The 25,716-nt window shown below is 39.8% G+C and overlaps 1 protein-coding gene across 2 annotated transcripts; it reads right to left on the bottom strand.

Moving 5' to 3' along the window:
• Positions 1-654: 654 nt before the first annotated feature.
• On the bottom strand, positions 655-25,558 carry man1b1b (mannosidase, alpha, class 1B, member 1b). Of its 2 annotated transcripts, none has more exons than XM_037097212.1 (15): positions 25,145-25,558; positions 24,907-25,028; positions 24,196-24,315; positions 22,876-22,984; positions 22,529-22,647; positions 21,863-21,996; positions 21,667-21,776; positions 21,274-21,453; positions 20,319-20,467; positions 18,271-18,459; positions 13,069-13,259; positions 9,147-9,267; positions 8,112-8,306; positions 6,102-6,233; positions 655-5,580 (listed from the first exon to the last, which is right to left on the bottom strand). In XM_037097212.1, exons 3-15 carry the CDS (start codon positions 24,298-24,300, stop codon positions 5,374-5,376), a joined length of 1,941 nt encoding a protein of 646 aa, XP_036953107.1. In that variant the 5' UTR covers positions 24,301-24,315; positions 24,907-25,028; positions 25,145-25,558; the 3' UTR covers positions 655-5,373. The 2 variants fall into 2 exon arrangements, with proteins under 2 accessions (XP_036953107.1, XP_036953106.1); XM_037097211.1 differs by having other exon boundaries at positions 24,196-24,408; positions 25,145-25,556.
• Between the last annotated feature and the right edge of the window lie 158 nt (positions 25,559-25,716).

Raw genomic sequence — 25,716 nt, 5'->3', positions numbered from 1 at the left:
CCCATTTCAAAAATGGTGCTGGGACTTTTATCCAATGTAGAATCTCTCGTTCCCAATATTGGCCAAAGCTCTATAGCAACATAGCGGCACATTAGAAAGACACAGTCATAAGTTATGTAATATCAAGAAATGAAGGTTAATTCAATGAATATCACTCTGACTTTAATGGTTATTACCCTCCAATCACATTGTACTCACATGAAATGTCACATAAAATTAACCTTTCAAACACCTGCACCTTCAGTGGCACTCAGACTAAAGTATATCAGGGTTCAATAATGTTATGGCAAAAATATTTTTTTTTTTCCCCCTTTTCTATTTTTAATGTGGTACTTTTGATTTCATGACAAGGCTTTCTTGGACTTGGACTGCATACACATAACAAACTATTGATATCGAGGTGTGTTGGTGTTGCTTCGCCCATCTCGACAGGCTGCAAAAGGTTAAGCACAAACAAAAAGCGAGCCCTTAACCTTCAAAAGGCTTCATCCGTCCATCACTACCACCTCCAGAAAATGGATGTGTGGCTTCACTGACCTCTCTGTGTTCGGCCCCATCTTTCATCATTAAAACAAACACTTACACCAGACTGGAAGTAGAACCCTGCAGAGCTGCATTGTTTTAGGTCAGTAATGGACACAAATGTTATGTTTCGGTTAAAAAAAAAAATCTCTTTAATTTCTCTATTTCTTTTCAAAATTAAAGTTGATCCAGCGTTTATTATACACCAGGTGACATCAACAAAGCATTTTGTGTTTGACAAAGGAAAATGTGAAAAAATAAACAAATGCGCCATTTCTGTAAATTGAAGAAATTAAAGAGATCATTATTAAACTTTGTACAGCAATCTTCTATTTACAATCATTTTACAACAGAACGTGGATATGTGGGTCTACAACCAGAGTTCATGTGTCCCTGTGACAGTATCTGCAAATGTACTTTCCCAAAAGTCTGTTTTAACATAAGACACAACATTGATCCAAGATCGACTGACCCAGCCTATTCTACATAATAGCAATGTATGTTCACTTCTATAGCCCTGGAAAAAAAACAACTAATTTAGTACCCATAATTCCTTGGGGGCCCAGTGAATAGATATTTAATGGGGCCTCCTGCTGCGGAGTCCAGAGTTTAACTGTTCAGATATGTGAAGAGATGTAAAACCTGCATCGGGCTGGATTTTTCCTGCAATGAATGAGGTCTAAATGAAGTTTGAACACTTTTATATCAATTGTGGCGGTGTCACGGCAAAAGTCATGACAACAAAGAAATTAATTCTCTGTTTCTGTATCTTCACAGCTGAGTGCATCTCTGTGTGCAAACTTCCTTTTAAAGCAGTCTGATTGGTAGCTGCAGCTAGAATACCAAATATATGCATCATCACACTTATGAAATTGTTATCAAAAGCACTTAAAATATCTCCCTTGTTAATTTTCCTGAAAAGGGTGGTTTTGGAGAAAATGGCTTTTCATTGAACATACCCTAAACAAATTCAAACACCAGGGCTGATTAGATTTCCAGGACATCTTTGGCTCAGGCATTATGCTGAAATATATCCAGGGAGGAATCACACAGAGCCCTTATAGGCAGGATTTAAAATCAAACTTTGCTTGAGATTAGCAGTTGAAACCTTTATAACCCTTTCATGCATCAATTTTTAAAGCACAAACTAAAATATTTAATGTTTGTTTATTCTCTGAAATCATGGCAATAGATTTGTTTTCCACAAATTTGATTTTGAAGGAATCACACAAATGTCCACTGCAGCACACGCTATGCACCAATGATACAAAAAAATACATTCTGAAATAACTCTTAAATCTGTTCATTTTTAAACTTAACAGATGTTAAATGCATAATAATGTTGAAAATACATCTTTCCACTCCAGTGGATGTTATGCTCCAAAGGGTATCTGCCTAGTGAATCAATATTTAGTTAAAATCTGAAGATTATTTTAAATGATGTGACTATTTAAACTCAAATAGATGAATTAAACTGGCAGCTATTTGCTTATAAATCCCTACAAATCCTGCTTTCACTATGCTCTATTTCTCCAGTAAAATCTAAGGACAAATTACAAGGCAAAGGAGGTGCGTCACTGCACAACTAAACAGGAAGAAGCATTGTTTCCCTCGTCACTATCTCCAGGTAGCAGTGGAACAACTGGAAGGTCTTGTCATCCTTGTGTCTAACCATGTCTATTTATGTGTAATGTAAACCACCACACACTTGGCCAATAAAGCTAATTCTGATGACTGTGGAAACTCTACACTGCACAGAAACCCTGCTGATGATGCACAGGATGGAGAGCCCTGGTCTGCCCTTGTTGATATGCGTTTCCTCACGCTACTGGGTCTGGAGATGCTACAAAACCTGCCTACTTGTTAATACAACTGAGTATTTTACTCTGGATTCATCAGTTATTCCAGAGGGACTTGGTTCATATTGTCTTCCCTCAGCTCTTCAAATATATGATGCCTTATATCCAAGAGAAACAAAGAGAGATAATACTTAAAAGGTACTGCCGGCGAGGCTTGATTAGGACATCATACTCCAACTTAAATGGTTAAAAATGGCTTTCAAATATCTGTCCACTGTAGTGGACACGTTGCATGAAAGGGTTAATGATTGTTTTGAGGGACTGCTGCAAATATATCAATTATATCACTGTCCTATGGTAAAAATAGACATATCTGCAGTTATCACAATGACCGTATGCTGCAGCAAATCAGCAACATATGCACATGTAAAAAGAGCTAGAAATGGACAGTTAACGTCTGTCATTTGAACGCTGTCTGAAGCAACATTAAAGGCACACGTGAGACAACACCAAGGACAAAAATAAAAGTGAATATACAGGAGTTTGGTCTCAATACAAATCCTTAAAATCAACAACTAAACGTAGAGCTATGATGTAAACTTGAAATATTCATAGGAATGGCTGCAAACTGCTCTGAAGCTGCTACTACTACAAAAACTTAACACAAGGTGAACTCACTTTACCAGGATAACTGTCGGTTTTCCTTTAAAAAATACACTACAAATCAATATATCATGTGAAATTTAGATTTACGATCTGACAACTCCAGGCTCTCACTTGGGGAAAAAACAAACAAACAAAAAAAAACAGATGTACACGACACCCTACAGAGGAAGAAGGAAATGAACATTCTGTGAAACGAGCAGCTGCTCACCACAACAAAAAAGAAGAATCCATTAACGTTCTCATAAAACTTCACAGTTAATAATCTGCTGCTTGGCAACAACTGGAATGAGTCCACTGTCATCTGGGTCCAGAGTATGGATGAATGCGGCATTCATGTCACACAGGAATAAACAGGAAAAGTTGGAAAAAACAGTTGCATTTCAATTAGTTCTCAGCCAGCCATACATACCAGACTTTAGTATTGTGTGGGACTGTATGAGTTTATCAGTCACGTATCATTCCTCACAGATCAGAGTTTATCACCAAGCCATTTGTCAAATGTTCACACTGTTGGCAACATGACCAACCAGGTCACCACCACACTGTGTTAACACCTCAGCCCAGTGAGTGTAAAATGAGGACGTTGATTCCAGATTCAGGGTTTGCTTTCATTAACGGCCCCCCAGACTACTATTAGATAAAGATTTAGTTACGCATTTTTATGCTTTGAATCAAGCAGTGAAACAAGATAGGCAAAAGTGAAGCAGAAATTATGTATAACAGAGGGCAACATGGACTAAATCACAGTGTAGGTCACATTAAATTGATATATCTATATGAACAGGAATGTCTTATATTAATGCAAAAATCTCAAAGGGACATAAATTAGTTCTGCTTCTTGATTTGCAGTGCTACCAACAAAAAACAGTCACAGCTAGAAAAAGTAGAAAATCTGAGTACATGACTCAACAAACAATTTTATGGTAATTTGTTATTTTAAATTGTATGCTGTTCTATGATGTTTCTTACCTCTACTTTTTCTACTTATTCTTTGCATTTCTCTCTCAGTTGGAGTTATAGTTACTTTGACATGCAAAACATTCAGAATGATCAGCTTGTGAAATGTAATATGGTGTTACAAAAACTGCGCATCATTATTTTCAGTAGTTTAAATGGGCACCAGCTCCACCAGCTACAACATTAAAATACTGGGTAGCACTTTATAAAGAACCTTTCATGAAGTATATTTTAACCCTTAAACTCTGTTCATATTCTATACCTTCACAGTCAATTATGATCCAGCCATCTCAAATATCACCCAACACATATACTGGCACGACTGCCTGGTTTCACTCATTAATCATGTTACAGTGTGAACACTCCAAGCTGTGACCTGACGTGGGGTTTTCAAGTAGTAAAGTCACATTTCCTGTGTGACATGAACGCAAGCATAAGACAGCAAATACATGGACTGAGAGCACAGTCATGTCCTGTCAGGAGCCCCCAGTATTATTTCCTGTTTACAGTCACAAGAGGGAGGGCTTCTCAAAATAGCTCTAGCTAGAGCACATAATTAATATATTACACAGTGTGATGAGGAATTAGCTTTATCTTATATCCCTGCAAGAGTCACACCCATATTCAGACGTGTCAGCACAGCAATCAGGATGTAGGTGCAGTAGGCAGGAGTTGGTTTCAGTTTAAACAGCTGTTGGCTGCTGTCACGGAACGTTTTGCTACAAAGGCAACCAGCCTGCTGCCACTCCCAGCAGTGAGGTCAGACGCCCAGAGCAGACACAGGCTTTGTTTCATAATGGGCTACATACTGTGGCACAAACCTTTCCACTGTAATAAGAATACAGTGCAGGGGTGAAAGAGTAAGTCTTCAAAGTTTGTGAGGGTTTTTTCTTTCTGACACAAAAATAGTCATTTATGTTAGAAATAGAATGTGCAGAACTGTAACCAAATATACGCTAGACGCATTTAAACTGAAAATATCAGTATCAGCTTTCAAACACTAGTATCAGTCCACCAAGACACTCCTCTTCATCCACATTATGCGTTATTAAGACATCTTTGATTCAAGTCACAATCAGGTTTTTCTCTAATGCTGGGTGGGGATGAGAACAGAAACCTTCTGCTTCGCCAGCAAGTACTCTTTCAAATGACCAGTCAAATAAATAAATAAAGCTCAGCTGTGAACTGAACTAAGCTCTTGTCATTTTCCCATGGCTATCAGCACATAGCAAACAATTGATTTCAACAGTAAAAAGTAGGCTTTTTCCATCTGTGGTCTGTGTTCAGGATTGTTGTTTGGACAACATTAGCTCACTGAAACACGAGATGAAGGAATTATCTTGGTATTAAACCAACCCTGAGATGTTTGTTGTTTTTATACATGCAATTCTGTCTGCCTTATGAATTCCTGTGTGTATTGGTGTGTGTATCACGCAGTAGAAGGCCATATAGGCAGTGGATGAGCTTCTGTGTTGAAGACATACTGGTCCAGGCTGATGAGGTTGGAGTCATCTGAGAAGAGCAGGTACAGATACTTCAGGGTCTCTCCCAGGAAGAAGCTCTCCATCTTGTCTCGCGGGCTCGGGTAGTCCGGGTCCCGCACATTATTGATGGAGGTGTAGCCACCAGAGGAAACCTGAGGGAAACACACAATTTGTCCAATGTCACACAAACCATTCACTAGAATTTAGACAAAAAAAGGACTTAGTAAACTAAGATTTAACTTAATTAACAATAGGGGTGCAAATCTATCATTTCCTATCACTGACGATGTGAACGAGCACAGTCACAGCTGAAGTGTTTTTAATAAACTGCCTTTAGTTATATGTCTAACTGTTAATGATGGGAGGGTGAGTGAGTGAGTGAGTGAGTGGATGGATGGATGGATGGATGGATGGATGGATGGATGGACAGATGGGTATTTATGTTCCAACCAGGCTGGACCCAAATTTAAAACCTGACCATGATTTATCATTTGTTTTACTATATCTACAATAGTGAAGCTAGTGCTTTACTATAGAATAACAAGCTGCATCTTTTCCAAGCCTCAGTTCAAACATATTAAATGTTTGTCATGAAACTTGTTGGGGAAAGGCAGTTTAAAGCCACACGGTAAACTTTCAAACAGGAATATGTAACAGCCTTCATTTTACTGACTTTAGTGTACTTGTTGAAGTTTTGGAGAATCTCATAGCCCCACTCCTGGTATTTGTGCTCCTTGGTAAACCGGTACAGGTAGAAGAGACTCTCCACCGTCTCTGGTCGCAGGAGGTTGTGTCGGTCAGCAAGCTATCACAGAGAATACAAAGAAGACATAAAAAGTTAATTATGAGACCAACCTAATTCTTCCTTAACATTCATAGGATGGTTTTCTTTCACATTTGCTGGTTTCTGGCATTTGTACTGTAGAGCATTTTACATAACAGCATTAGACAATTAAGTATGTGATCAGTGGGATATTTTCCATGTACTTTTTTCCTCCTCAGAAATGTAGGTACAGTGGGGCAAATAAGTATTTAGTCAACCACTAATTGTGCAATTTCTCCCACTTGAAAAGATTAGAGAGGCCTGTACTTGTCAACATGGGTAAACCTCAACCATGAGAGACAGAATGTGGAAAAAAAACCCAGAAAATCACATTGATTTTTAAAGAATTTATTTGCAAATCATGGTGGAAAATAAGTATTTGGTCAATACCAAAAGTTCATCTCAATACTTTGTTATGTACCCTTTGTTGGCAATAACGGAGGCCAAATGTTTTCTGTAACTCTTCACAAGCTTTTCACACACTGTTGCTGGTATTTTGGCCCATTCCTCCATGCAGATCTCCTCTAGAGCAGTGATGTTTTGGGGCTGTTGTTGGGCAACACAGACTTTCAACTCCCTCCACAGATTTTCTATGGGGTTGAGATCTGGAGACTGACTAGGCCACTCCAGGACCTTGAAATGCTTCTTACAAAGCCACTCCTTTGTTGCCCTGGCTGTGTGTTTGGGATCATTGTCATGCTGAAAGACCCAGCCACGTCTCATCTTCAATGCCCTTGCTGATGGAAGGAGATTTTCACTCAAAATCTCTCGATACATGGCCCCATTCATTCTTTCCTTTACACAGATCAGTCGTCCTGGTCCCTTTGCAGAAAAACAGCCCCAAAGCATGATGTTTCCACCCCCATGCTTCACAGTGGGTATGGTGTTCTTCGGATGCAATTCAGTATTCTTTCTCCTCCAAACACGAGAACCTGTGTTTCTACCAAAAAGTTCTATTTTGGTTTCATCTGACCATAACACATTCTCCCAGTCCTCTTCTGGATCATCCAAATGCTCTCTAGCGAACCGCAGACGGGCCTGGACGTGTACTGGCTTCAGCAGGGGGACACGTCTGGCAGTGCAGGATTTGAGTCCCTGGCGGCGCATTGTTACTGATAGTAGCCTTTGTTACTGTGGTCCCAGCTCTCTGTAGGTCATTCACTAGGTCCCCCCGTGTGGTTCTGGGATTTTTGCTCACCGTTCTTGTTATCATTTTGACGCCACGGGGTGAGATCTTGCATGGAGCCCCAGATCGAGGGAGATTATCAGTGGTCTTGTATGTCTTCCATTTTCTAATAATTGCTCCCACAGTTGATTTCTTTACACCAAGCGTTTTACCTATTGCAGATTCAGTCTTCCCAGCCTGGTGCAGGTCTACAATTTTGTCTCTGGTGTCCTTCGACAGCTCTTTGGTCTTGGCCATAGTGGAGTTTGGAGTGTGACTGACTGAGGTTGTGGACAGGTGTCTTTTATACCGATAATGAGTTAAAACAGGTGCCATTAATACAGGTAACGAGTGGAGCCTCGTTAGACCTCATTAGAAGAAGTTAGACCTCTTTGACAGCCAGAAATCTTGCTTCTTTGTAGCTGACCAAATACTTATTTTCCACTCTAATTTGGAAATAAATTCTTTAAAAATCAAACAATGTGATTTTCTGTTTTTTTTCCACATTCTGTCTCTCATGGTTGAGGTTTACCCATGTTGACAATTACAGGCCTCTCTAATCTTTTCAAGTAGGAGAACTTGCACAATTGGTGGTTGACTAAATACTTATTTGCCCCACTGTAATGCCCTTATCAAGAATGACGCAAAATTGGTAGGGACACTGTTCACTGCCTTACAGCACTGTCTATACCTACCTTTACATCGATGTCTCTGGTGCTTCCTTGATGCATGTTGAAGTGGACAATCTCTGGACTGAGGCCAGTCTCCATCTGGACATACATCTGGTAGCAGGTCTCCATCAGCTGTTTGGCCAGATCCATGTGATCAGCAGGCAGGCCGTTGTGAGCACCGAGGGCCAGAGTGCCCGGCAGGAAACACACTAGATGGTCCTAAAAAACCCACAAGAACAGACAGTAAACACCCAGTCGTGTTAACAAATACATTCTGGTGCCCAAAACTGACCTCAATTATTAGTTTATGAATTAATGATGAATTGATTTGAATATAATATAATCCCTCTAGTTTCTTATATATCGGGATATGGGATGTGTGCATGGATGTGCAAGAGAAGTCAAATGAAATGTGTTTCATTTAATAAAGTGACAAAAAATATTCACATAACAAATTCAGACATGTCAAAGAATAAACAAATGAAACAGTAAAATATCCCGATATCTTTAACTCATTTTGAATATTACATCTTTAAATGGATAATAGTTTGAAGTTCTTGGCCTTTTTTGCCTAAATTGATAAAGATGTTTTCAGAAATGTTTGCCTTTTGTCTATGCTTTAAATATAAAGTGCTCATAAAGGTCCATTGCATTTTCTGGTGATTTAGCATTTCCAAGTTACTGTAATTGTCGTATTTTGCAGAACTCATGTGAGTGCAGAGGAGGTTGGAAAAAAAACTACAGGCAAACACTCAACTCCTCCAAGCACCACACACATTAATCATTTGCTAAGTGTCAACAACAACCCACCCAGTCTTCCTTTTCTCAAGTGAAGCTCATTACCCTGTTGTACCTAACAACTAATTTGTGCTGTGTGTGGAGAGTGTGCGGCCGAGCAAAAGCGAGGGTGTGGCAGAGAGTAAGGAGTGACAGTGAATGCAAGCACAGCAGTGGAAAAAAGGTTAGCAGTAAGTCAGTCAGGCAGTAATGCAAAGAGTTAAGACCAGTCCAAAGTAGAGGTGAACCCAAGTACTGCCATGGAAACACAGCTTTACTGACCATTTTAGGGCTAAACTGTCCATGTGAGAGCTCTCCAACAAAGGTGAGGCCATTAGGTGAAGACTTCTGCAACAGGTTCTTCTTTACACCCTCTATTGCCTGCAGATAGTCCTCCAAGAGCCTATAATCACAGAGAGAGAGATATATATATTGAGCAGTCAATGGGGAAATTACTCAAACACACCGAAATGTAATATTATCTCAAATAAAAAACAGTAGTCATTAAAAAGCCGGGCCTCTGATAGTGGTTAATGGTGGGATTGATTTGAACAAATAAAGGCAAGCCCCCAAATACAGGCAGGAGGAAAAACAAGGGTGGATAAACTCCTGGTTCCTTTCATTTAATGCACTTTGAAAAAGTATTTGCCCTTGTACAGATTTGTTTTCTTGCCAGTTGAGAAAAGTCGATCTCCGAATGTGATGTAACACATATTTTTTAATAGAATTCAGGAATGTATGAAGTCCCGATCCACATTCCGTACCAGTAGGTGGTGGTAATGCACCAGAAGTTGTCTGTCAACCGCCATAAAACATCAAGAAGAAGAAGAAGAGCTTTCCACCTTTACTTTGCCCTCTGTTACAACACTTCTCGACTGGCAAATTGGAAAAAACATCTGGTAAAGTGAGTCGTTCAAAAACTTTATTTTTAGTAAATGCTCGAGTTCATGTGTAGAGACCCTGGTGATATTATGAGCAAAATTTCATGTTATGTTGAGCCTTCTTAGTGTTATAAGAGTGTGGGATTTTGGTGCTATCATGAAAGTGCCCCTAGCACTCCACTGAAAATGAACTTGACCTGAAAACAAAAATAAGGTCAATCTTAAAAGTGGCGCTTTCTTCGTAATTATGGTGTTAAATGAAAGTTTGACTCGGGTACATTCACAAAACGACTAGGTTGCATTTCGGCACTCAGGGCAGCACATCTGGGCACAAGTAAATTAGCTATTTACACAATGCAAGCACCAGGCATGAAAATTACAACTGTGTCGGTCTGAAACTAGCAAAGGCACTTGTGCTGTACTGTGTGCCAACTTGAGCTGAGTGTGAGATAGAGCCCAAAGGGTGAAATGGGTTTTTAATTTTAAGACAACATCAAACCCAGCCACAGTTCGTTTACCTAGCTGCCATCTCAGAACAGATACAGAAGTATCCACTGCCATACCACCACACTACAAAGCAGTTGAGACTACTGAAGACCCCAGTCAGTATTAGAGGAAATATTGTATTCCATAGTAAGTATAGCTGGTAGAGTGAAGAAATAAGTCTTTGGAGACTTCCATGCCAACAGCGATAATGATACTCTCCTATGTAAAATACAGACTAAGACTTTTTTTTCAGAGCAGACATGCAGCAGATGATTTCTGCAATTAATTCAGAGCCTGAATCTAAGACATCCTAAATATATTCTCCTTTAAAACGAGAGATTAGCCCAAGTACAGTACGCAGAGAGCTTCATGGAATGGGTTTCCATGGCCGAGCAGCTGCAGCCAAGCCACACATCACCAAGTGCAATGCAAGGCGTCGGATGCAATGGTGTAAAGCACGCCGTCACTGGCCTCTAGAGCAGTGGAGACGCGTTCTCTGGAGTGATGAATCACGCTTTTCCATCTGGCAATCTGATGGACGAGTCTGGGTTTGGAGGTTGCCAGGAGAACGGTACATTTCAGATTGCATTGTGCCAACTGTGAAATTTGGTGGAGGAGGAATTATGGTATGGGGTTGTTTTTCAGGAGCTGGGCTTGGCCCCTTAGTTCCAGTGAAAGGAACATTGAATGCTTCAGGATACCAAAACATTTTGGACAATTCCATGACTGTGCACCAGTGCACAAAGCAAGGTCCATAAAGACATGGATGACAGAGTCTGGTGTGGATGAACTTGACTGGCCTGCACAGAGTCCTGACCTGAACCCGATAGAACACCTATTCTCCTTTAAAACGAAGGTACAGCTAATGTAGGCCAAAACCCTAAAGTTACACCAAAACACACTTATAACATATAATTCAGACACTCAAAGCTGCTTAATCTAAGCCTATGCACTCAAGCGGGTGCTGAGTGTCTGGAGGGGATTGTTCCATTTTATTAATCTTTAATCCGTCCCACTGACACAGCCAAAGCAACAGAATGCTGCCAGTGCTGACAGAACAGCATAAACACTTGGAAGTTAAAATGTTTTAATATCAAGTCGATACTGGTCCATTCCAAATCAATATACAGTATGTGGTAGGGATGAACCTACAGTTCTCACTCATTTGATCAATAAAATGACATAAAATAAAATTAGCTATTTTAATAAGGATTTATTTTTCAAGCTTAGCTATTTTACAAGAAAAACATGCCAAGAATTTACTGGTTTCAGCTTGTCAAATGTGAGGATTTCCTGTGGACAGTCTCTTACATTGTTTATGTAGCAATGTTCTTTTTAAAGCCTGCATGGTAAGCTATTTTACCACATTTCTTTTATTCAAGCTTTATCACATACTTTGTTACAAAATCAAGTTTTTTCCCCATGTGTCCTGATCTCTCTCTCACTATCCCACCTTTTCCCATTCTTTCCTTCCCTTTTTTGGGAGGACTCTGGTGCTTGCTTTTCCTTTCTTTAATTTCCTATTCAGTTGAGATTAAAAACATGAATTCATTAAATTCTGACAGTGGATCTTGTATCAGGTTGTTAAAGGAACAATATGTAACTTTTTTACCTTAAATAATAGTCGTTCCCATTCCGATACCAGTATTAGAAATGCCGCCGACACTGACAAAAATGCACTTGTCAGGTACCATGTAAGTGAAAACAGGACCCTGCTACTTCTAAGTTGTCTCCATTAACTCTGCTTACTACTAGGCACTGGAAATCAATTCTTCTTCACTTTAAAGCACTAGAAGTTGTGCTGTGCTGTGCTGTGCTGCTCCTGGCAACTACTGTTTTTAGAGTGGCGAAGAGGAAGCTGATTTTGTGTGGGTCAAACTGAGCTAGGAACATGCCAGCTATTTGGTAATATGTGACTCTGGATAACCCCACCAGTAAGACCATGAGGCCGCTTTATTAAACTTCAGTATACAAGGTTGTAATTTGGAGTGGTGGAACAAGTGTTGCCAAAATTCAACACCATAAGGTTGCCTTATAAAGCATTTGAAGATGCATCATGTGAAAGAGCACAACGAAACTGCTCTCTTCAGGGAGGGAACATATTTCATGTGGGGTGAAAGACTTACAGGCAATCAGTTTTACTACTGATATCTGGACTGCCACTGTATGCCCCATGTCTTTGCTGAATGCACACTGGGTGGACACAGTATCGCCACCAACATTTGCCCTTCAAAGTGCATTGCTCCAAGCAAGCGAGTTCTGTGGGTATGTTTTAAGGGAATTATTTATTGCTAGATTCATTTAAGTTGCGGTTGCACTACTGTTCTAAACTTTTCTATTTAAAAAGTGGCTTCACTTGAGATCACATCCATACAGTGTCCATACAGCTGAAAAAATATCATTATTCTTCTTTTTTTAAACACCCACTGGTGGATTGGCAGACTTTTAATCTCTGTGTGGGTGTGTGCTTAAAAAGTTGTTAAGGACATGTGTGAGCTCTGAGTTTCAGAGTCATTAGAGTCACTTGTGGGTCATTGGTCTGTTTTGGCCAAGACATTTAAACTGTTGTCTTAAAAGGGATGATTTTACTCCTTCAGCTGTCAGTGGAAAGCAGAGTCTTGAGCTGAGGAGCTGGCCCTCCTGTGATGTGCCATTCGTTTTTGAAGAGGTAGTTTTGTCTCCCCAGAGAGGACCCTTCATCCGACACTTGGGGCCCTGATTGTTAACCATGTCTCTGATAACTGGCTTGATACCTATCTAAGTAGTACTATATTGCTAATATATAGTGCTTTTAGGTCATGACAAAGAGAATGCTGGTTAGCTTTAGTCTGACTTACTGGTTCTCCTTCTTGCCTCCCTGGATCCACTGCTTCAGCAGGTATTCATAGTAGCTGTCTGCTCTGGCTCCCAGTGTGTAGATACCTTGATGGGTGAACTGTCCATTGTTTGTGTTGATGAACATGGGTACAAGACCATCAAGCTTCCCGTCCAGTTTGTGGACCTGTTTCATAACCTCTGCCACAGCAACCTGGAACACAAAGGGCAGAGGTCAGATGATTTAAGCTGTGGGGAATTTTGTGACATTTAGTTACTGACTCTAAGGAATTTGACCATAATTAATAGCTTTCTAAATAAAAACTAACCTGCCAATACACAGTTGTGTTCGAAATAATAGTGTGTTTAAAAAAGCGAATAAAGTTCAAAATCCAAAAATGATTTCTATTCCATTGGGAACACTGTACATTCTATTCAAACTCAAAACATGAAGAAACATGTATCAAATGTGTTACTTTACAGAAAGTGAAGATAAAGGGATGTTAAATTATTCAAGAAAAATAATAGTGTCTGCATTTTTCTTTATAAACTCAAACACTGACTGAATAAACTCAAAAACACTTGAGGATTTAACTTTCCTGTTAATCCCTGAACTAATATTTGGTTGTATAACCACTGTTTCTGAGAACTGCTTCACAGCTGTGTTACATGGGGCTGACCCACTTCTGGCACCTGTAAACAGGTATTCCAGCCAAGGGAGATTGGACTAAATTCCACAATTCCTCTGCATTTCTTGGTTTTGCCTCAGAAACAGCATTTTTGATGTCACCTGCAAGTTTTCTATTGGATTACAGTGCGGGGATTGGGCTGGCCACTCCATAATATTAATCTTGTTGGTCTGCAACCAAGATGCTGCTCGCTTACTGCGTTTGGGGTTGCCATCTTGCTGAAACACCCATTGCAAGGGCATTTCCTCTTCAGCATCAGGCAACATGACCTCTTCAAATATTGTGCTGTATTCAAACTGATCCATGATGCCTGGTATGCGATAAGACACCATGGTATGACAAACATCCCCATATCATGATGCTTGCGCCACCATGTTCACTGTCTTCCCTGTGTACTGTGGCTTGAATGCAGTGTTTGGAAACTGTCTGCGGCGTTTAGACCCAAAACAACAATCTTGCATTCATCAGTCCACGAAATGTCGCCCCATTTCTCTTTAGGCCAATCACTGTGTTCTTTGGCAAATTGTAACCTCTTAGCACATGTGGTTTTTTCAACAATGGGACTTTGCAGGAGCTTCTTGCAGATAACTTGGCTTCACATAGGCGTCTTCTAATTGTTACAGTACTCACAGGTAACTTCAGACCTTCTTTGATCACCCTGGAGCTGATCATTGGCTGAGTCTGCCATTGGCCACTGTTGGTTTTCTATAACTCTACTACACCTACTACTAAATTATTTGCCATGTAGAAATATAACAGTGATTGATCTGGTTAGTAACGTTGGACTGCTATCATTTTGAACACAACTGTATTTTCAACTTTCAATATTCAATCAAAATTCCAGTGCACATAACTTTTGTTGATGTTGGATGACTGAATGAATTAAGTGTTGTACTTAATTCGTTCAGTTGCCCAACATCAACAAATAAAAAATCATTTCTTGTGCTCTTAAGTATTTAAATAGCTAAATATTGTTAGAACATGTTATACAGTCAGATATAAAACATGCACATGACATTGAACAAATTGGTTTTGAAGCAATTTGCACTGAACACACAATTTGGTCAACAAATCCACACAAAATAACATGCAATAAACAGTTTTTCTTGAGAGAAACCTTAGTTCAGGAAGCTTATGAAAACTTAGGAAAGCCATAGTATAACCCTACCCTAAACACCATCAGGAGGAATGCTTGATTCAATTTTGTGAAAGTTTCAAAATTCAAAGTCTGTTCAAAAAGATCAAAAGCAGGTGTTGTGCATCTTCCAGAACAGCAGCAGTATTAGTAGCAACAATGTCCAGTCTGTGGAGCAACCTTTGCCACTGAATTTGAACTACTTACTGTAAACGGAGGGTAATTAAATTGCCTCAGAAGATTATGATGATTCATCATCACACTGTCATGTTAATACTGCTCTTACATTCAGTATACAGTATTCTCTACACTGAATCAAACCTTCTTTTTGCAAATGCGGTTTTGACTCTGGTGTTTGTCCCTGAAATTCTCTCGCACACAGACTCACAGACACACACAGAGCTCCTAAACAAAAAAACGAGTGTGTGACATCACTGACTGCTCTGTTTGTCTTCACTCCACTATCACTTTACATAGTAAACAGTTGTTTACTTACAACTAGTGAGGCTGGATGTTATTGGACCTTTAATATCCAATTTTTTTGACAAAATAATTTGTTTTATCCTTATTCTATCATTATTTTGTGTCATATAATTAGAAATAATTAGAAAGCCTGTCACTGAATGCCAAATAACAGATCTGATTTGACCAGACAGGGATGAATTGAGTTGTTGTTACATTAACAAGTTACATACAGAGATTTCTTCTTTTCTTACGACAGCTGTAGCCTAAAAAATATGTATTGCTGGATCTACTGATTATTTCACCTTCATCTAATTGACAAATTTCCATTCAAGATCAATTGTTACCCATTTTGAGTGATTGTTACTATTTACAATTTCACCAACAAATTATGGCAGCAACACCTACAGGTTGTACACCCCAACTAAAAAATTAACAGTGTTTGCAATATCAACTGATAAATACAAAGAGTTGTACTTGGCATTAGAATGTAAGAAGGAGGAGGTTTATTTCTCAAAATATATTAAAAGACATGCTGTCATCCAAGCATAATAACCTGTCCTTTGTGGTAGCTGTCTTGTGCTGGTGCTGAAAGAGGCTTTTTATGTCATATATGAGTAGGCATGTTCTCAGATTTGATTAGATAGTGGATGTGTGATGAAATGACAGCTAATTCAGATAAATACGGAATGATATACAAATGATTTGTTTATCTTGATTGTACAGTGGTTAACTTAATGAATTAACGTGTTGAAGAATGAATTTAGTCCTTGTTGGTAGGAGCAAGTTAAGAAAACGACGTATACTTGTTAACTTACCATTATAGAGATCTGCCCTGAAAGGCCAGTACTGGAACTGGAAAGGTGGACTCTTGTGCTATATATGTGATTAGAATAGGAGAGAATGGGCTGTTCTGTTCTTTTTTTTTAAAAGAGCAGCACCAGAACTGTCTTGAGCTGGGTAAAGAATGTGCCTATTTCTTGACTTGCCTTTTTTTCTCTACACAACTCCCTGCCAGCATGATGTCTTATCTTCCACCACGTTATCCTGCATGTCACCTTACGACAGTAAGCCAGTGTTTGCAATTGGGAGTGCAATCCAGTGTGAATTATACCAGTGTAGAAATGTTTCTAGCTAGAAGATGACAAGAAGCAGCCAAGGAATGGATGTGTACTAGGCCTATACTGATTTTCTGTTCATTTATACAACCACTGCTGTCATTAAGGTCTTCAAATTAAGCTTTGATATCTGATACTGACATCCATGTGTTGCACTCACTGTGCAGCACCAACTATTGTACATTCAAAATAAACAAATCATTTGTACACCATCCAGTATTTATCTTAATTAGCTGTTATTTCATCACACATCCACTATCCAATCACAGCCCCTGAGCCCAAGAACAAGCTACCACAGCGAGAGCAATCCCTGATGAGAGACCGAAATTCAAAAATACTATTGTGTTCAATGTATATAGAGAAGACCCAGAAGACCACCATTAAACTATACTGGATAGCTGAAAGGTAAATAAATTCAGGGTTGTTTCAAGACGCAGCTGCTAAGAATATTGTGGCCAGAACAGTGACATAATGGAAAACCAGATGCAGCTTTCCTAAATCTGCATTGGTTTTGTTCTTTTTTGTGGTAGAAGCAAATGAAACTTTTAGACACATCTTTTGATTTAAGTTAACTTAGGCAAAGCAGTTCTTTATTAGAGCCACCACCAGCAATACTTTTTCTGCTCAACAGACACTCAAACTGTGCACTAATGCATCTTTGTAAATTCAGACACTATTCTTGTTATTATATTATATTGTTGAATTAAATCATGTCTTATGTATCATGTGCAATAATATAGGCTATTATGGCGAAAAACTATCATGGTTTGCCAGCTTCAGGGAAGTCCAGGTTGCATTTTTTTTTCAGTTGGATATTTTCAAAATCCATCTTGCTTCTATAATCTTAACAACTGCAGCTTTAATAACAATTATATATTATCATTATGCATTTATAATTTCCTGAAGCCTACAATTATTAGACGAAACATGACTATGTGCTGCTGATTTAAGATTGGGTTTTGACTTTTCCAGAGACCAAGACTGGGCATACAGCAAATACATCCTCATGCTACCAGACTATTTTTTTTTTTAGACTTGCTAGTAAGGATTATGCCCCAGCTCTGTGGACTAAGTCACATACCATGTTAACAAGACTTCTTGGGGCTTCGAATGTGGCCCATCTCTTGTGAACCACGAATTTATATTCCTTTAGTTGACAGCTAGCCACAGTCCGATGGAAGAGTTGACAATGGCTGCTGCAAGGCAACAAAAGCAGCAGCTGATAACAAATCCAGTAATTATCAATACATACAGGATCAAACTAGAAAAAGCTTACATACGCTGTCCACAAAAGATGGTCTACTATTTTTTATCGTCTATAGCCAGACAAGCAGCCCAGTGTGGTTGTTTTTAATGCTAATGTCACACCGAAACGTCACACAAAACCAATAAACGGATAAAACAATGGCCAGACATTTAAGCTACTCCTTGAGTCTTACTGTAAAGGGAGCAAAAAAGGCAGACTTCAAAAACGTTAACTTTCTTAAGATTTGTCTCGTACAGCTCAGCCATGCTCATTGGTCCTGTGTCAGTTACAGTGTTACTTAAGCAGCCTAGGTTTTGCTTTCAAGTTAACTTAGAACTGAAATAATTACTTGAGTAAATTGAGTAATAACAATCTTTAGAAACAGCCAAGCTCATTCTGCATACCAGTTTTAAAACAGCCCCTGTAGATGGGAATTGGTATCTGTCAGTGCTGTTTAGAAGTGCCATAATGTAATTTTAGAAAAAAAATTATGACGTCAATTTGTGTTAGCATGGTTACAAAGGGAAACCTCAGCCTTAGTGACATCAGACAGGTCTTATCGCTCGATCAGTTACCTGGTACTGTGGTTCCTGGGTGAGGCGGGCGAGCTCTCTGAACTCCAGCTGGATGCTTGTAACCTCTGCCACAGTGCTGTCTGAGGTCCAGCGAGGTGGGTGGGCAGTGCCTTTCCCGATGTTCACATCAGAGTAGGGGATCTTTGATGGGGTGTTGAAGGCTGGCATCAGCCTAGAGCCGATGTCTTTCTGCAGAGGAAGAACGCAGATTACATGCAGGAATCTGCAGCTAAAAGGCATGAAAACTACAAATGACCGCATAAACCATTACGGACTTCAATTTGATTTAAATAATCATGGATGGTGTAAAACTTTGCCCTGTGTACTCAACCACCTGAGCTTTTGTTTTGCTGTCTTTTGTTTTAGTCAGTCTGATTGAACTAATATTGCTTTGACATTAATGGGGTTGTATTGCAAATGTACTGCATGTAACAGCTCTAAAGCTGAAACACCTAGTCAATTTATCTATTAATCATTTAAAAAAGGATTGTTCCACCTTGGGCTTTTTATTCAATAAAAAGGAGCAACTATAGACTATTTGAATTTGGATTCCTAGCACACCCCATTGATAGGGTAGCCCGGGGGCAAAGAAAGTTACGAATGAGGAAACATTTTACAATGTTTTGTCCGACTTGGCTATTCAGCCATATTTATCCAAACATACAGCTGAAGAAAGGCAGTGCAGAGGGGCCATGGTAGTCTTGCACAGTGCTGTGTCAGCACTGGAGAAAGGTCTGGCTGCACCAACTCTCATTGTAAAATAGAGTGAAAAACATTCTGGCTTGTTTGCATGTCTTCAAAGCAATTACAATCATTTTCAGCAGCACTGACCCCAGGATGTAGCCATAGTTCCTCTTTAAATTAGTGTTGGGGAGAAACTTGGTTTGCACATGGGGAGGTGGGCCTGGCATCATTTATGTTATGTTGTAGTGTTTGATGTGGAGAAAACATCCTGTAAATGTCATGTAAATCGGATGATGTTTGTTCACACTTTCAAAAATGTATGCATGGGTTATGTGTGGAGGAAGTGTGTATGTGTGGCTTTTGTTTTTACTTCTGCTTTGTTGTGCTTGCATTTATTGTGTAAAGCAATTTGTGCTACATGTTATTTGTATCAAAGTGCTATATCAATAGTCTAATTGATTCATATCAGGCTGACTTCTTGTGTTCTGTGGGCGGCGCTATGGATATGACACAGTATTGATGCTTAGATGTTTTTGGGGTGAAACCCTCTACAAGTGTGACCAATTTGGGAAAGTGTATGTTTGAGTTAAGAGGACTTCCTGCTTAAGAGAGAAGCATAGAAATTGGCGCTGCCACACCCACATAACAGAGAGAAAAGATTTTGTTAACTTTTCATGTTCAGGGTAAGAGGATGATACTGACTGAACGTTACGTCTGCAGTATTAAATCTGAAGGAGGAGTTCATTAAAGTGCGATGCAGGGAAATGGCAGCAATTGGCAGCAAAACCATTTTCAGCATGTAGGTTGCTAGCGTGCAGGTGGTTGTTGTTTCACATAGCAATGGGGTCATGAAAACAGTACATGTGGATAGTGGAAGGAATGAGGGAAATAGGCGCCCAATGACAGGCTTTACACAAGCAGACTACATCAGATTAATCAGGCTAGGGTCATGGTAACAGGGCGACGTGCGTGTGGGCGTAAGAAGCTTGCATGCAATGTATCAAGTTCAAATGCAGACTTTACCGCAATCACAAAAATCCCTGGCCCTCCTAATGTGCCTCGCCTCTGTTACTGAGAGCTATTGACTTGTATTCATGTAGCTGGGGGAGCCAGGGATTTGAAACAATAAACTTCCGATTAATAGACGACCCGCTCTACCTCCTGAGCTACATGCGATGCGGCCGCCCCCTGTAGCTGGCAGGGAAATGGCTGAACCAAACACAGACAGCAGACAGGATGAAAGATGTAGTTAATTCAGATCAGATCACACAAAATCTGCCTCTCTGTCTCCCATGTTGAGGTTGAGGGAGGTGGTTGTCAACTTCTAATAGTGTTATGAAATGAGTCCATGTATCTTGACTCACAGCTTTGTCTAGAAACAGGGTGTCTCCAGTCAGATGGTAGGTACTCAGCAGGCCTCCCAGGATGCGGATGGTGCTTTCAAACAGGTTGACATCTACATTCTTGTTGAATGTGAGCTCCGTAGCAACCCACGCCTTAGCTTCTTCAAATTCTGCAACAGAATATTTTGAGAATAAATACAGGATCATTTATGAATTAACCAGTATAATTGGAAATGATTTAATGACTGTAACTGGTTTAAAATAAGATCAAATGTAAACTAAGCTAATTGTAATGAAATGTTTTTAATCTCTTTTGTGTTCACTCATTTCATGTTAGTTACTGTGACTTCTTCTCAATAAAAGCCCCCCCATTATTGAGTCATTTAAAATCTTTTATTTTGAAGCATCATTATAGGAAACATTGTTTGAAAGAAAACTTGATAAGAGAAACTAAAGAGGTTCTGTGAGAAGCTAAAAAAAGTACTTCAAGTCCAACATCTTTCTCTCAGGTTTCCTGTACAGACATTAAATGAATATCGATTTTGGGGCGAGACGGGTGCTTATTACAGGTTGGTCACAACAACCGAGTCTTGAGTCATCACAACTGCCGCTTGGGGACAAGGCAGATGCGGCTTGGCCTTACTCCAGCTCGGCTCAGCTCGACTCGCCGAAGTAAAACTTGTGATGGAAAAGCAAACCAGCATGGCTCAGTTTGACTCTGGTGAGTACTGGTGGAATAACGGCATATGAGTGCTTGGAACATCCTCAAAAACATTGTTCCATGGTGGGGAGGTGATTTATGTTTTAGAAGTGATTTGAGAGGTTTTTTTCAAAAAGTTGATACATTTTGCCAATTTCTTTTGCTGTGACATTTGATATGACTGCTGCTGTCATCTGCTGCAAGCAACCCACTTTTTAATCAAGACTTTTTTAAGAGGTTGAAGTTCAACATTTCAAGGTACAAAGGTCAATCTACCTTCTTTAAGCCCCATGATCCACATTGTATCCAAGGCATCGATGAGCGTCAAACCTAGGCCAAACCACTCGCTGTAGGACTTGGAGAGGGGCCTGAGCTCATCATGGCCCCAAGCAAAGTCTTTATAACCCTTCCATGCATGTCTGAAAGCTTCCCGCACCGCCTCCAGCCAGTTAATTGCTGGAACACACAATACACACAAGATGCCAGTATTATCACATCAAAGTCTTCAAGTGATTCAGAAACAAGTGACTGAAATGTTCCACTCATTCAATTTCCAAAGATTTGACTGTCACACTCAAAAGACAGTTGTTTTTATGTTTTTTTAAAGTGTTGAATGAGAACTATTAACTCATAATCCACACATGAACTGGAAAATTAAACAGCAGATACCAGACTCTTTAGATGGTTTGGCTTTTTGGTTGGGAAGTGAATCTTCATTGTTTTCCTCATCCTTCACGCCTTCTGTGGCCTGGTCAGTGTCGATCACCGCCCCTCGCCAGCTGAAAGTCACCAGACAATTGATAAATAATACAAATATTCATAAAACCAAAACTATACTTCACTTTGATCACACTCAAACTCTCACTTGATGACCCCCTCCTCCTCCCCTTCTTTCTTTTTGTCAGCTGCTTTGTCCTCAACCACCGTATTTGAAACATTTTCTTTCTTCTGAAGACGATTCTGAAGGAAAGGAGGTCCTCTCTTATTGGGTAACTTCCTCTGTGACAAATGATGACAAAGAGAAGACACTTCAACCATCAAAAACTTCAGTTCACGCATTCATTAGGAGGGAAATGTAGATCTATATTATATATAACATTAATAAACACATTTTTAACTTGCCAAAGATCTGATTCAATATCAATCCAGCTCGGGAGATTTCAGCTACATCAGCAATTTTGCTTGGAATACTGAAAGAACTAATGCTGTATATTTTACCAGAACCTTCTAACCTGTTGAAGTATCTTTTCAAAGCTACACAAAACAAAAAACATAACTCTATTCACCTTCACTCTTTCAGAGAGGAATCAAAAAGCCAAGTGCCTCAAAACGTGGACACATGAAACTAAACCATCCCCTGTATGGAGAGTTGCCACTGGAGGTGAATGAGATTATGTGCTTTTAAGTTTTGAGCAACATTATGCCTCCATCCACCGCTGTTGCCTGGTCAGAAGTATTAAAATGGAATCGCTCCAGTCTCTTTAGAAACCCTGAGCTACCCCTCAAAGGACAAAAGCAGAGAGATAAGAACCTGTGAGGTTTGTTCGGGCAGTGGTGGTCTGGCCTGATTCACAGGCTCAGGCAGCACATGTGGGATGATGGGCCTCAAGTCGATGTTACTCTCTGTATTTTGCTCCTCTTCTGTAAGGCCTGAAGGCACACATGAACAGATTCAGTATTAAAGTATAAAGGTAATACAATAAAACAGCTTAAGGGTGGTAGGCTAAGGTAACTTAATCATTAATATTGTTAAGAGTCTTTACTGCATCTTTGACAAATTTATAAACTTAACCAACTCCAGCTCCGAAGAGGTTTGGATAGCATGTGGCTCAGACTGATGGGATATCAAATTAGACATTTAATGTTCAAGAGCTTTACCGCTGAGGTGTTCAGTAATTGAAGGATAAGACGCAATTCCACAAATAAATAGAAGGACGAGGATGAAGAGGATGAGGCTTCGTTGCAGCCTGGACAGCTGTTTCCATTTCTGTAGACACGGGGAAACAGATTGAAAATGACATCAGCTTCCATCCAGTGTCTGAATAATTTCTATGGTTCCAACTGTGTAGGCTTTATCTAGATCAGCAAGCAGGTGGCTGGTCCTGTCACTCATGTCTAGTGCTGCTACAAAGGGGATCAGTATATTCAGTGCTGCTGTATGCATTGATCAGGTGAGGTCTAGTTTTTAGCAAATACCTCTTCCCTTGAAACCAGCGACAGCTTTGTTCTGCTGATAACACACTGTATACTAGAACTAGGTTATTATACATCACATTGCTACTCGTGGCCACTTTCTGTCTAAAAAGCAGTAGTGGTAACATCAAGTACCAGATCACCTCCAATTAAGGCAGCAGCTTTTTAGAATTGTATTTATTCTTTTCTTTTTTTAATCAAAGCCAAAGTAGCTCACATGAATAATGGAAACGTAAATACCCAAATTAATAATGCCTGATTTATGTTCAGTTTTGCAAGAGCATCTGGAGCGGCACCACCAAACAAACAGAAATTCAAAGACAGTTATGCTATACCACTTCTCTACAATGTTAAGTCAAAGGATAAATCATCACTTCACCTCTTTGTTTAATAGATATAATGAAAAAGTAACATTAGCTTGAACGATGATACTCGATGAGCAGTATGTACTGTCACTCCTTTTCCAGTCTGACTCAGAGGTGATAGTGAACTCTTTAAAGGGGCACTATGTAGTTTTGGAGAAGGAATTCAAACTCAATTAAAGGTTTTACGATATTAATGAGGTTATAATAAAAACTCTGAAATATGTATTTTCTCCTTGTGAATTAACAAGCTGTTCTCAGAGTTAATGAAGGTGCCAGAACACTGTTTGAAACTAGAAAGGTGGCAGGGTCCACCACAGATAGATAAATAAATAAAGCAGTTTGAAACTGTGTTGTCAGCTTGTTTTGTTTTTGTTTGTTTGTTTTAAAGGGTTAATGAAGGTCTTCTTCTGATTAACATTTCTTCTCCAAAATTACACAGTGCACCTCACAAAATGTCATCATAGGTACAACAGCCAGCTCTACATTACTGTAAAGGAAGGGAGAGAACCAAGTACACACATATATGTATATGTTCTCCCAAAGTTATGTTGGCAAGTATCAGCAGCTAAAGCCAGCACAGGGTGATAATCCAGAGCTCAGGAGGAAGGAAAACACCTTTACAAGCAACTCAGTCACTTACCCTCCAGCAGGACTGCCTCCTCCATTGCTTACTGTTATTGTACACTCCACTTCCTTGTCCAGCAAAGCTTATAGATACATAGTCCTGTCGAGATGGTGGATTCATGTCTGTAACACAGGCCTGGAGGAAGAGACACGTTGAACAGCGTTGTAAGCAAGAGGAGCGCTGGATGGGGGTGGCATGTGTGGCGATATTAACCCAGCTCCAAGGAAGCTAAAGGGACAAGACACATTGAGCATGAGAGGTTGGCTGGTCAATACAAATGTGTTGTAAACGAACACCATATTATCAGATATGAAGACGAGAGTTCAGCTCCACTTGCAACACATTTGGCTTTGCAGGAGAAATCTTACTTACAGCTCTCACGCTGATTTCACTTGCTGTCACCTATATGCACATCACACCCAAGCCAAGGAAGATAAATCCAACATAACTAATCCTTGTGTTGTTTTATTTCAGGGGCAGTGCTAGCAGCACAGCATATCACAGCACAGCTAGCTATACAGCTGACATCACATCTGCATACGCCACCATGCAACGCCAAGAGTTAATCAACAGGCTAATGTCATTAATATTGTTGACTAGCGTTAGATGTGCACGGAATATCAATATACATAACCTTAATTTATCCCGTCCAAATTTCGTTATGTAACAGGAGGTATTACATACATTACAAGATACAGTTATTAACACGGACTACCGTTAACTTACCCTTCACACAAGAGGTAAACCCGGCTGTGAATGCTACAGGGACTTCGCCTCCTTGTCCCTGCCTCGATGTCACGTTATGGCGGATTCACAGCTCAACTGTGGACCGAGGCATGGCTCGGGGCCTAAGACACCATGGGTAAAACAGTCGAGCTTAGTTTAAGTAACGTAAAACGACAACACCTGTTTAAATGAGGATTCAATTGGCGCCCAGAAAATTGAAATATGTAACTGACTGTACCTTTACGTATCCAACGTTGACGTTGACGTGCAGTGTAATCCAGCACCAGCTCGATAATTTAACAGTGTATCAGAGCGGTGAGCTCAGCGTCACTGAGACCGCCTTGGGGGTCTCTTCATGTTTAAAAGGCTTCATCAGTACCGAAAGCCGCGGAGCTGGAAGTTCTTATCTTAAAACTACTGCAGAGGCGAGGAAAAGTACGAAATGTCACCCACTTGTGGCTCAGGGTGTCCAAATGCTCACTGTCAGTGTCAAAAGCTAACTGTGACTCAGATGAACCTATGCTGCCTTCAGTGACTTCCTCGAATTATCGTAAATATCAAGTACTCCTGGTATACACGGATCTCTGAAATGATATTTGTATTATATTATGTTTGTATTGTAGAATATCAAATTCTTCAGTTCCATATTTTGACAGAGGGGTCAATGACCAAAGTATGACAGCAAATACTTCTATTGTTGGGCAGGGGGGGCGCTGAGTAGAAAGACTGTGGCTGGAGTTGGAGTTTTCTTTTCATATTTATGGGCGCTGAAGTGAAAAAACAGTGGAAACAAAAACAAAAACAAAACAA

This window comes from Acanthopagrus latus, chromosome 5, assembly GCF_904848185.1.
Source record: "Acanthopagrus latus isolate v.2019 chromosome 5, fAcaLat1.1, whole genome shotgun sequence".
Classification (NCBI taxonomy): domain Eukaryota; kingdom Metazoa; phylum Chordata; class Actinopteri; order Spariformes; family Sparidae; genus Acanthopagrus; species Acanthopagrus latus.
The sequence above is the reverse complement of the archived record's forward strand: the minus strand, read 5'-3'. Positions and strand labels throughout refer to the sequence as shown.